This window comes from Egretta garzetta, unplaced genomic scaffold, assembly GCF_000687185.1.
Source record: "Egretta garzetta isolate BGI_Z169 unplaced genomic scaffold, ASM68718v1 scaffold107, whole genome shotgun sequence".
Lineage (NCBI taxonomy): Eukaryota > Metazoa > Chordata > Aves > Pelecaniformes > Ardeidae > Egretta > Egretta garzetta.
This window is the reverse complement of record NW_009260399.1, coordinates 682,554-692,298: the sequence shown is the minus strand read 5'-3', so window position 1 is coordinate 692,298 and position 9,745 is coordinate 682,554. Positions and strand designations below refer to the sequence as shown.

At 52.1% G+C, this 9,745-nt stretch overlaps 1 protein-coding gene across 3 annotated transcripts in view; it reads left to right on the top strand.

The window, feature by feature from the left end:
- The first annotated feature begins 1,309 nt into the window (after positions 1-1,309).
- The window catches only part of LOC118452741 (flocculation protein FLO11-like), a 25,333-nt gene continuing 16,897 nt past the window's right edge, over positions 1,310-9,745 (top strand). For 2 of the 3 annotated variants that reach the window (XR_004842564.1, XM_035898645.1), the window contains exons 1-3: positions 1,580-1,769; positions 6,930-7,463; positions 8,789-8,924. Coding sequence is in view for 2 of the 3 variants with exons in the window: in XM_035898645.1 (XP_035754538.1) it covers positions 1,715-1,769; positions 6,930-7,463; positions 8,789-8,924 (725 nt within the window). In the remaining variant the exon portion in view is untranslated. Of the gene's footprint in view, positions 1,507-1,579; positions 1,770-6,929; positions 7,464-8,788; positions 8,925-9,745 lie in introns of those variants that run through there. The other variant, XM_035898647.1, reaches the window with a different exon arrangement.

Below are 9,745 nucleotides of genomic sequence, written 5' to 3'. Positions count from 1 at the left end.
GAGCTGGGGAACCAGCGAAGGTCCTTGGGCAGGGATGGGCAGAGCTGGGGTACCAGCGAAGGTCCTTGGGCAGGGACTGGCAGAGCTGGGATACCAGTGAAGGTCCTTGGGCAGGGACTGGCAGAGCTAGGGAACCAGCGAAGGTCCTTGGGCAGGGACTGGCAGAGCTGGGGAACCAGTGAAGGTCCTTGGGCAGGGACTGGCAGAGCTGGGATACCAGCGAAGGTCCTTGGGCAGGGATGGGCAGAGCTGGGGTACCAGCGAAGGTCCTTGGGCAGGGACTGGCAGAGCTGGGATACCAGCGAAGGTCCTTGGGCAGGGATGGGCAGAGCTGGGGTACCAGCGAAGGTCCTTGGGCAGGGACTGGCAATGCTCGCACCTCCCATAGCAGGACCTGTGCCTCTCTGCGGCTCGTGCAGGAAGCGCTGCTGGGCTGCGCAGTCAGGGATTGCATGAGAAACCTCCCCTTGTGCAACCTCGGTGGCCGTGCAGCGAGGGGGAGCAACCACTTGTGCAGCGCGGTGCTGTTGGGGCACTATGTGCGATGCCAAACGGATCCTACCTGGGCCACTGAGGAAAAGCCTGAGGGCTTGGGCTCGAGCACGCTACCTGTTGGCTCACTGTGTCGAGCCCTGTGGAGGATCCTGGAGCACAAAAGATGGGGGCAGCACATGACAGTGCCCGATCTGCCCGCTGAGCGTGTGGCTGGGGAGGCTCTGCATGCGGAGCATCCTTAATCCTACACAAGCAGCCAGCTGTTCCCAAAATTTGGGGGAAGATGTGACATAGGTGAGATGTGGCATTCAGCTGTCTGCAGAAGGAAATCCTCTATCGTAGTGGAGGCTCGGCCATGCGGATTATTAACTGATGGGGGCAGAGGGAAATGGGGAGGATCTTTTAAAGCAGGGCTGCAAGGTGAGAAAACCACAGGGACATCTGTGTCCTTGGGCAGCATGGGCCCAGGCAGGAGGGCATTGCCTCAGGGCATGAACAGCAAGCAGGATAGCCACCGGCTAACACGTGGAAAACTGGATGGGGCCTTGCTAAACTTAATGCTCTCACCTCAAAAGCATCATCATCAGGATTGTTGAGTTTGATCCTGATCACAACAACTCAAGGTATCAAGTTGGACACCTTGGGGGCAATGAGAAGGGGAATTAAACGCTGACTGGGAAATCTCTGCACTCACCAGAGGGTGAATTTTGGTTACGGTGTGATTGGTCTTGGTTAAAATGGGAGTTGCTTTAACTGTGGACACTTCTGGGATTATTTTTCTTCTTGTTTTTCTTCTTGCAGGAAATCCTGGGTGTCTAGAAAATGAAATCCTTTCACTTGACGAGGTCACGGGGGGCTGGCCAGCAGCCAGGCACAGGGCCCCTGCGCGGCTCTGCCCATTCCTCTCTACGAGCCCATCGCTTCCTCCGGGACACTTCTCTTGCACGCCGCGAGAAGAGGCTTAGATTTGCTCCTCTGCTCAGTATTTAGTTTGCACTACGCTTTGAGAAGGCCAGTAACGTCTTAAGACCTGTTGCAGTCTCTGAATATAAAACCCCCCTTTGTTGGGGCGGGGGTGGGAGGTTGACTTGACTGAGCCGCATGATCGGAGTCAGGTGACAATATTGGGCACAAAACCGGAGGAGAACGAACAGTTGGGTGTAGGAGATTAGCTGCTGATCTTGCCTTTTGACAAGCTGTGTTACTCCCCAGGGGAAAAATGAGTGCCTGGCCCTCTCCTCTGCTTTGGAGCTTAACCACGGTGTGTTTAACAGGTAAGTCCCCCTGAAGCGGTGTTTCTCTTCGCCCGAGCTCGGAGGTGGGCAAAGCCGTAGCAGGCTTGTGGAAGCACCGGGCTTTGCCGAGCCGGGGTGCTGCCGAAGGGCAGGGCGAGGTGGGGGGAAGGCAGGAAAGGAAGGAAGTGTTGAAAGACAGGCAGTGTTGGAAGCAGGCTGAATACGGTAAATATTAAAAATTGCTTTTATATGAAAAAAAAAAAAAGGAGGAAAAATAGAGCCCTCTTACTCTGCTTACTCTTGAGGATTTTCAGTGGCCTCTTCATGGCTTTATCTTAAACCGCAAGGAACAGGATGCCCCAGTGCGTTCACTTTCTGGGGGTGTTTGGGCATCTGGGTCTTTGTAAGAGAAAGAGCACATATAAAAATGCCTGAATGTTTTTATAATCATGCCTCTATCCGCTCTTCTCCTTGTTCCTCTCATCCTTCTGTACCGCTTACCTATGAAAAAAAAAAAATCTGCATTCTTATAGTTAATATTTTTGCTATGTGGGATCTGCAAATCTTGCTGCACTCCAGGCCATGTACCTTCCAGGGCGAGTCTGGCCTCATGCAACTGGAAGCTCCTTGGGGTGAGGTGCTGCCCTGCTCCCTTCTCACTGCAGGCCACCTGCATCTGGGGGGCCGGGGGCTGCTGGGGGCCCTGCGGCCACCTTCATTTTTGGAGTATGAACCCATCAGCCCTGTTAGAACAATTTGTGCTTTACAGAGTTCCTTGGCAAGGGGCAAAAGTGCTCCAAGCAATCACCTGGTGAGCTTCATCTTAGCAGTGTGCACCCAGGGCAGCCTGAGCACGTAACAAGGTACGAACTGCAGCCGGGCGCTCTCCTGACATTGAACTATTTGGGGAAACTCTCCCATTTCAGGAGCCAACCTGTTGATTTGGGAACCAATTATTCACCTGTTGAATTCACCACAGACTATTTTTATCTTCACCTGGATCTGTAACTGTTGACTCGGTTGTGTTTTGTTTGGCTCGAAGGATTAGGTTTTCAGAATGGCAGGCTGTACAGCTGTGCAAGACGGAGAGAATTAAAAATAAGGGAGTGTCTGTCCTATTTCTTCATTTTTGCGAGTTCCCAGCCAGTGTCCCTGTGCCCCGCAGGTCGGCAGGGCTGCCTGCCTTGCGAGTCGGGAAGGATTAGTTCTGGAGTTAGGAGTTCAGTAACCTTCCCTGACATCCTCAAGGCTCTTGGCGTGGAACATCGTGCTGAGGCGTCTCACAAAATGGCCTGTCCTTGGAGGGTCCCTGGAGATACACAGCGCCCCTGAGAAGAAAAGTCTCTCGAAAGCAGAATGACTGCTCTCTGGTGTAGGCAGCGTCTAAGTGCAGGAGAGAAAATGGTCTGATGAAGCTATGGTTGTTTGAGTATTTTTTTCACGCCTGTAATACTGTAACTGGCAAACCAACACATCACCCATTTTTACTCGATGCTCAAAACCATTTTTCCCAGCCTGCCTACTTCTTTTTTTCTCCAGAAGTTGTTTAAATGAATTTATGGAGTACTGGCTACTGAAGGCTATCGATGGCTACCGAAGTTTTGCAAGCGACTCTTCAACGGCTATTTTAGTCGCATGTTATGAAAAGAACTTTTCCATTAAAAAAAAAACCAAAACACCGTCTTAACAGTACCACCATTCAACACCAGAACCAACCAACCCACGAAAGCTTACAAAGAGGCAATATTCAGCTAAAAACATATTGTTTGAAAACAAAACCAACCCCAGACTTCATCCAGCTGTGTGCAGTCCAAGGTGTTTAAAGCCCCTGCAGTGTCTCTGCCTGGCAGAGCCGAGCAAATGTGGGAGATCGGACTTTGATGCCCGTGGTCCTTCTGGGCGCTTTCCCTAGGAGAACTTGACGGTGCCCTTGACTTACTGCTAGTGTTTACTTTGAGATCAGCTTAATAAAACTCCGAACCAACTCAGCTCCATGCCAGACATGAGGGAGGAGAAGCAGACTGACTTTAGCCCTTAGGGCAGGTGACTCAGACGAGGGGACTTGTGTCCTCGGTCCTGGGTGGAGGCATGGCCATGGTAGCAGTGTCCTCTGTGGGTACCCCAGAGCTGCTCTCCCTGCCGGGGACCTACGCTGGCACCTCCGGGTCCCTTGGATTTGGGCTGTGGGCAAACAACTATGCCACAAGAGGATGACTGTTAAATGCAGCGTCTCTGTTTTGGGGGCTACAGTAAGAAAATGTGGGCAGTGACCCAGATGGGTGGGGTGCCCATCTGCTGCTTTGCTCAGTAGCTACAGAAAGATGGGGTCCTTGCGCTCAGTGGAGTACAAAGCAGGCAGTATGCAACAGGAGGGAGCGCTCCCAAAGAGCTCCGTCCATGTGATCGCAACTTTGTAAGGACTCTTTTATTTGGTGTCCTCATCTTGCTGTAGAAATTTAACCAGAGTTATTAGACAACTTGGTCTGCATGTTGTTGTTGTTGTTCATATCACAGTGGTGCTAAGCCCTGATACCCACGGTGCCCAGCCTCACGTGGTGTAGCCCAAACTGAGAGAGAAATTAAAGGCTGGGGGAGAAGCAGGCTTGGGAAAAAGCCTGCAGAGACCCATGGGGCTGCAGCCACCCTGTGCCAGTGCTGTCACCGCTCGGAGGCTTGGCACCTCCGAGCCTTCAGCTTTTAATGAATTAATGGAGTACTGGCTACTGAAGGCTATCGATGGCTACCGAAGTTTTGCAAGCGACTCTTCAACGGCTATTTTAGTCGCATGTTATGAAAAGAACTTTTCCATTAAAAAAAAAACCAAAACACCGTCTTAACAGTACCACCATTCAACACCAGAACCAACCAACCCACGAAAGCTTACAAAGAGGCAATATTCAGCTAAAAACATATTGTTTGAAAACAAAACCAACCCCAGACTTCATCCAGCTGTGTGCAGTCCAAGGTGTTTAAAGCCCCTGCAGTGTCTCTGCCTGGCAGAGCCGAGCAAATGTGGGAGATCGGACTTTGATGCCCGTGGTCCTTCTGGGCGCTTTCCCTAGGAGAACTTGACGGTGCCCTTGACTTACTGCTAGTGTTTACTTTGAGATCAGCTTAATAAAACTCCGAACCAACTCAGCTCCATGCCAGACATGAGGGAGGAGAAGCAGACTGACTTTAGCCCTTAGGGCAGGTGACTCAGACGAGGGGACTTGTGTCCTCGGTCCTGGGTGGAGGCATGGCCATGGTAGCAGTGTCCTCTGTGGGTACCCCAGAGCTGCTCTCCCTGCCGGGGACCTACGCTGGCACCTCCGGGTCCCTTGGATTTGGGCTGTGGGCAAACAACTATGCCACAAGAGGATGACTGTTAAATGCAGCGTCTCTGTTTTGGGGGCTACAGTAAGAAAATGTGGGCAGTGACCCAGATGGGTGGGGTGCCCATCTGCTGCTTTGCTCAGTAGCTACAGAAAGATGGGGTCCTTGCGCTCAGTGGAGTACAAAGCAGGCAGTATGCAACAGGAGGGAGCGCTCCCAACGAGCTCCGTCCATGTGATCGCAACTTTGTAAGGACTCTTTTATTTGGTGTCCTCATCTTGCTGTAGAAATTTAACCAGAGTTATTAGACAACTTGGTCTGCATGTTGTTGTTGTTGTTCATATCACAGTGGTGCTAAGCCCTGATACCCACGGTGCCCAGCCTCACGTGGTGTAGCCCAAACTGAGAGAGAAATTAAAGGCTGGGGGAGAAGCAGGCTTGGGAAAAAGCCTGCAGAGACCCATGGGGCTGCAGCCACCCTGTGCCAGTGCTGTCACCGCTCGGAGGCTTGGCACCTCCGAGCCTCCAGCCTCTCATCCTGCTCGTGTCCTTCCTTGCCTGCATCTTGCCTCACTTTGGGGGTGACAGAGCCCTGGCACAGGCTGCCCAGGGGGGTGCGGAGTCTCCTTCTCTGAAGATACTCAAACCCCGCCCTGACGATGTCCTTGGCACCCTGCTCTGGGTGACCCTGCTTTAGCAGGAGGGTTGGACTGGATGATGTCCCAAGCTCCCTTCCAACCCCTGCCATTCTGTGATTCTGTTCCTTCTGTTCCTTGCCGTTGGGTGTCAGCTGCGCTCCTTGGGCTCCTTGAAACCCATGAAGCAATTTCTTAAAATAGTACTTTTATTTTCCCTGCCAATGCCCACTTGATATCAGCAGCCCCTCTTGCTGTGGTGGCTTAGCAGATGTGTGCTGGTTGTGAGCACCACGTTACCAGCCACAGTCGCATCCTGATGCTGTATGAAGTTGGATATGTTCAGAAGCTGCAGTTATTTTAGAATAACCCCTTGCCCTGAGTTCCTGACCCCAGCTGATGAGACATTTGCGGTGCCAGGAGCTGGCTATTTTGTTTTTGCTTTGCTTCCTTTGCTTAGCACCACACCGCTCGCTTAAAAGCAACTTGTTGCTTTTTGTGTTTAGTTTTATGGGTCTCCCCTCCCTTCGGAGACTGGAAGGTGTCCCTCGTGGTTGTGTGCCGAGAGGTGGCTTTCGCCAGCAGACAGCATTTCAGTCCGCAGCGTATCACAGCAAAACAACTTGAACTGCAGTAATACCCCTTTTCTCTGAAGATTACAGCTGTCCCTGCTCTGACAGGGGGATTTCAGAATCAAAGCAAGTCTTGGCCTGCGGGTTCCCTTCTGGTTACTGGATGTATCCCCAGAACAGCTTTACGAAAAAAAAAAAAAAAAAAAGAAAAATCCGAAACCCATGATTTTTTTTTTATTTTTTTTTTCTGATCCCTTTAACGGAGATGGAATAAACCAGCCAGCTACTTGACAAGCATCTTAAATCAGATTGTCGTGGGATCTCAGGGTAAACTCTTTCAAGCTGCTGCTAACAAAATCGAGTGTTGCAGGCAATTCTCACACCCTTTTATCTAGGAGAGTCAGACCCCCCGGACATTGGCATCTACTGAGTTGAGGCCTCGTGGACCCTCTAATTTATTTCCTTGATAAGTCTCTCACGTGCCAGGGATGCTCAGATGCTGCCAATGCTGTTTGCCTCCTTGCTTCTGTATTGCTCTGTAGTGACTGGAGCAGAAGGGCATTTCTGGACGTCGAGCAAGGATACATGGGCTAAGCAGTTGGTAACGACCTAGTGGGAAGCCTCCATTAAAGGGAGGACAATAATTTGACCACTAATGATGTTTTTTCTTCTCTTAGGTATTGCTTTAGGCCAGACAACCACGAGCCAGGTCCCCATTGCATCAACACCAGTGCCTCCCAGTGCAACCACGAGCCAGGTCCCCATTGCATCAACACCAGCGCCTCCCAGTGCAACCACCAGCCAGGCCCCCCTTGCATCAACCCCAGCGCCTCCCAGTGCAACCACTTCCATGGCCTCTGCACCCTCAACTGCCTCTGCAACACTCTCATCTGGAGCAGCATCAACCACTGCAAACCTTGTCACGTCCACAGCAGCACTGTCTGCTGATCCAAGCAGAAAAACGCCTGCTCAGACTCTGCCTGCCACCACGGATGTGACCGTCCTCCCCTCTGGCAGCACAGCCACTTCTCAGGCATCTACCGGGCCAATGGCCACATCCACCAGCACCCCAGTGTCCGCTCCAGGCGTGACCACGTCTCCTGGGGTCCCATCAGCAGCTCCGTTCCTCGCCACCACCAAGCCCTCCAACTGCAGCAGAGTGAACGTGACAGCCTGTGCCCGCTGCTCCCCAGGGACGTTTCCCAACAAAGGTAGGAGCCCATGCTCGCCCCGGCTCTCATGTTAGGTGAAAAAGTGACTTTTCAAGGGAGATGAAAATGGCACACGTTCTTGTGTTGGAGGCTTGGGCAGGCAGCAGGAGTTGGGAGTTAATTTGTTGCACCTTTCTGAAGTTAAAAATTCTGGCCTCTGCTGGCCATTGCTGTTCCCGAAGCTTCCCCGGTAGGATGCAGAAGCAGTAGGGTTGTGGCTGTAACGCAAGTGCAGCCTGATCTATATATGGTGTTTTGAGGTATAGTGCCAAATATAAGGACAGCTTCCAACTACCAGTCTGGAATGTTTGAAAGAGAATCTCTGCTAAGAAGCAGCCTTTCCACTGGGCTTAAGAAACCAGACGGTCGTATCTGTCGTGGTCAGGAGTGCATAATATTACCTTTTGCAGAAGTAATTTATAGTGTAGTGTTTGGGGGGGTTTTTTGGTTTTGGGGTTTTTTTGTTGTTTTTTTTTTTTAAATACCACCACCTCACCCTGAAAAAAAATCCCAAATAAAAAAATCCCTAATATACAAGCCATGTACTTTTTGCTTACTTCCCTCACTGCAGGTCACTTTCAAAGAGCGGAATAAGCAGCTCTGATGCTTTAGGGTAAATCTGTGGAGGAGAGGAGGCAATTCCCACCACCCTTGGGTGCAGGATGTTCATCCATGGGATTTTCTCCTCTTGCCCAAGTGTGGTTGCTGCAGCACCAAGGACTGGTTCCTGCAAGCAGTGGGACGGCAGCTCTGACGGGCGCAGCTGCAGCAAAGCCCACTCGATCGCTCTGTGCAGCGTGGATTTGTTTTGTGGAGCAGAGAAGGGCTAGAGATGTGTCCATTGGGAATGCCGGGGGGCCTGAGCTCAAAGAAAAGCAGTTGCTGCTTAAGGCAGATTCTCTCCTCTGGGGTTTTACTCATCAGTTCTGCTTCCCACAAGCCTAAATTATCAGAAAACCAAAGGAGTATGGCGGGTTTTTGGGTGGGTTTTTTTTGTTTGTTTGTTTGTTTGTGTGTTGGTGGGGAAACAAGGAAAATCCTCCTGGCTGCTCAGATTAAAAGAGGAAAAACCATTCATCTTAATTACCAGAAATCCATGTTGACAGACTTGAGGCCTTAGATCTTCTTATGGCTGTTCTTCAGCTTGCTGCAACGTGCAGCACAGCATTAGCACTAATATTTCGGTTTCCTACCCCCGGGGCTGTCTTGCTGGAGGGCTTGCATCCCAACACTTCTCCATTCATTGCAGTGACCTGTCCTGACAAGCCAAGTGGTTTAAGCCAAGTCTCCTGGTCCTGATCCTGACCTTTTTGTTCTGGATTTAGGTACCCTGAGCTGCTCGTGCTGTGCGGGGGCCTCGTGCACAGACCCCAGCGCCTGCACCTCCTGCCCGCTGGGCCACTACCAGCCTGAAAGTGGGCAACCATCGTGTCTGCCTTGCCCACAGGGGCATTACGCCAAGTAAGTGACTGAGCCCCTGGCCATGGGGTGCTGGATGCTCTCCCTCAAAACACTTCCCAGCTGGCAAAATCTTCTCCTTTGGGCTACGGGAGAAGCGCTGCCAGGGTGGTTTCTCAGTGGGAAGCACAGGGTTTTGCATCCCCCAGAGAAAGAGGAGGTCAGGGCTCCCTGCCCCAGCACCCACCCATGGTGCAAACCAGCGGCAGCAGCAAGAGGCCGTCCGTTCGCTCCCCGGCTTCTTGCAGGGCTCTGTGGCAAACTGGGTCGTGGAGCTCATGAACTGCGAAACCAAAATAGCTGCGTGCCTTTTAAACTCACCTGCAAACAGTCTGGACCCTGGAGAGAGCCCCCGGCTGCCTTTGGGCTGTGCTTCAAACAAGGTCCCAGTGGGGCGAAGGGGGGCACCTCTGCAGCGCTGCTGCTGCGCTGCTGAACTGAAGCTGCCTGGTGGAAAAAGACCTGGGGGTACTGGTTGACAGCCGGCTGAATATGAGCCAGCAGCGTGCCCAGGTGGCCAAGAAGGCCACTGGCATCCTGGCTTGTATCAGGAATAGTGTGGCCAGCAGGAGCAGGGCAGTGATCGTCCCCCTGTGCTCGGTGCTGGTGAGGCTGCACCTTGAATCCCGTGTTCAGTTTTGGGCCCCTCACTGCAAGAAAGACGTTGCCTTGCTGGAACATGTCCAGAGGAGAGCAACCAAGCTGGTGAGGGGTCCGAAGCACAAGTCTTACGAGGAGCGGCTGAGGGAACTGGGGTTGTTCAGCCTGGAGCAGAGGAGGCTGAGGGGAGACCTGATCGCCCTCTACAGCTGCCTGACAGGAGG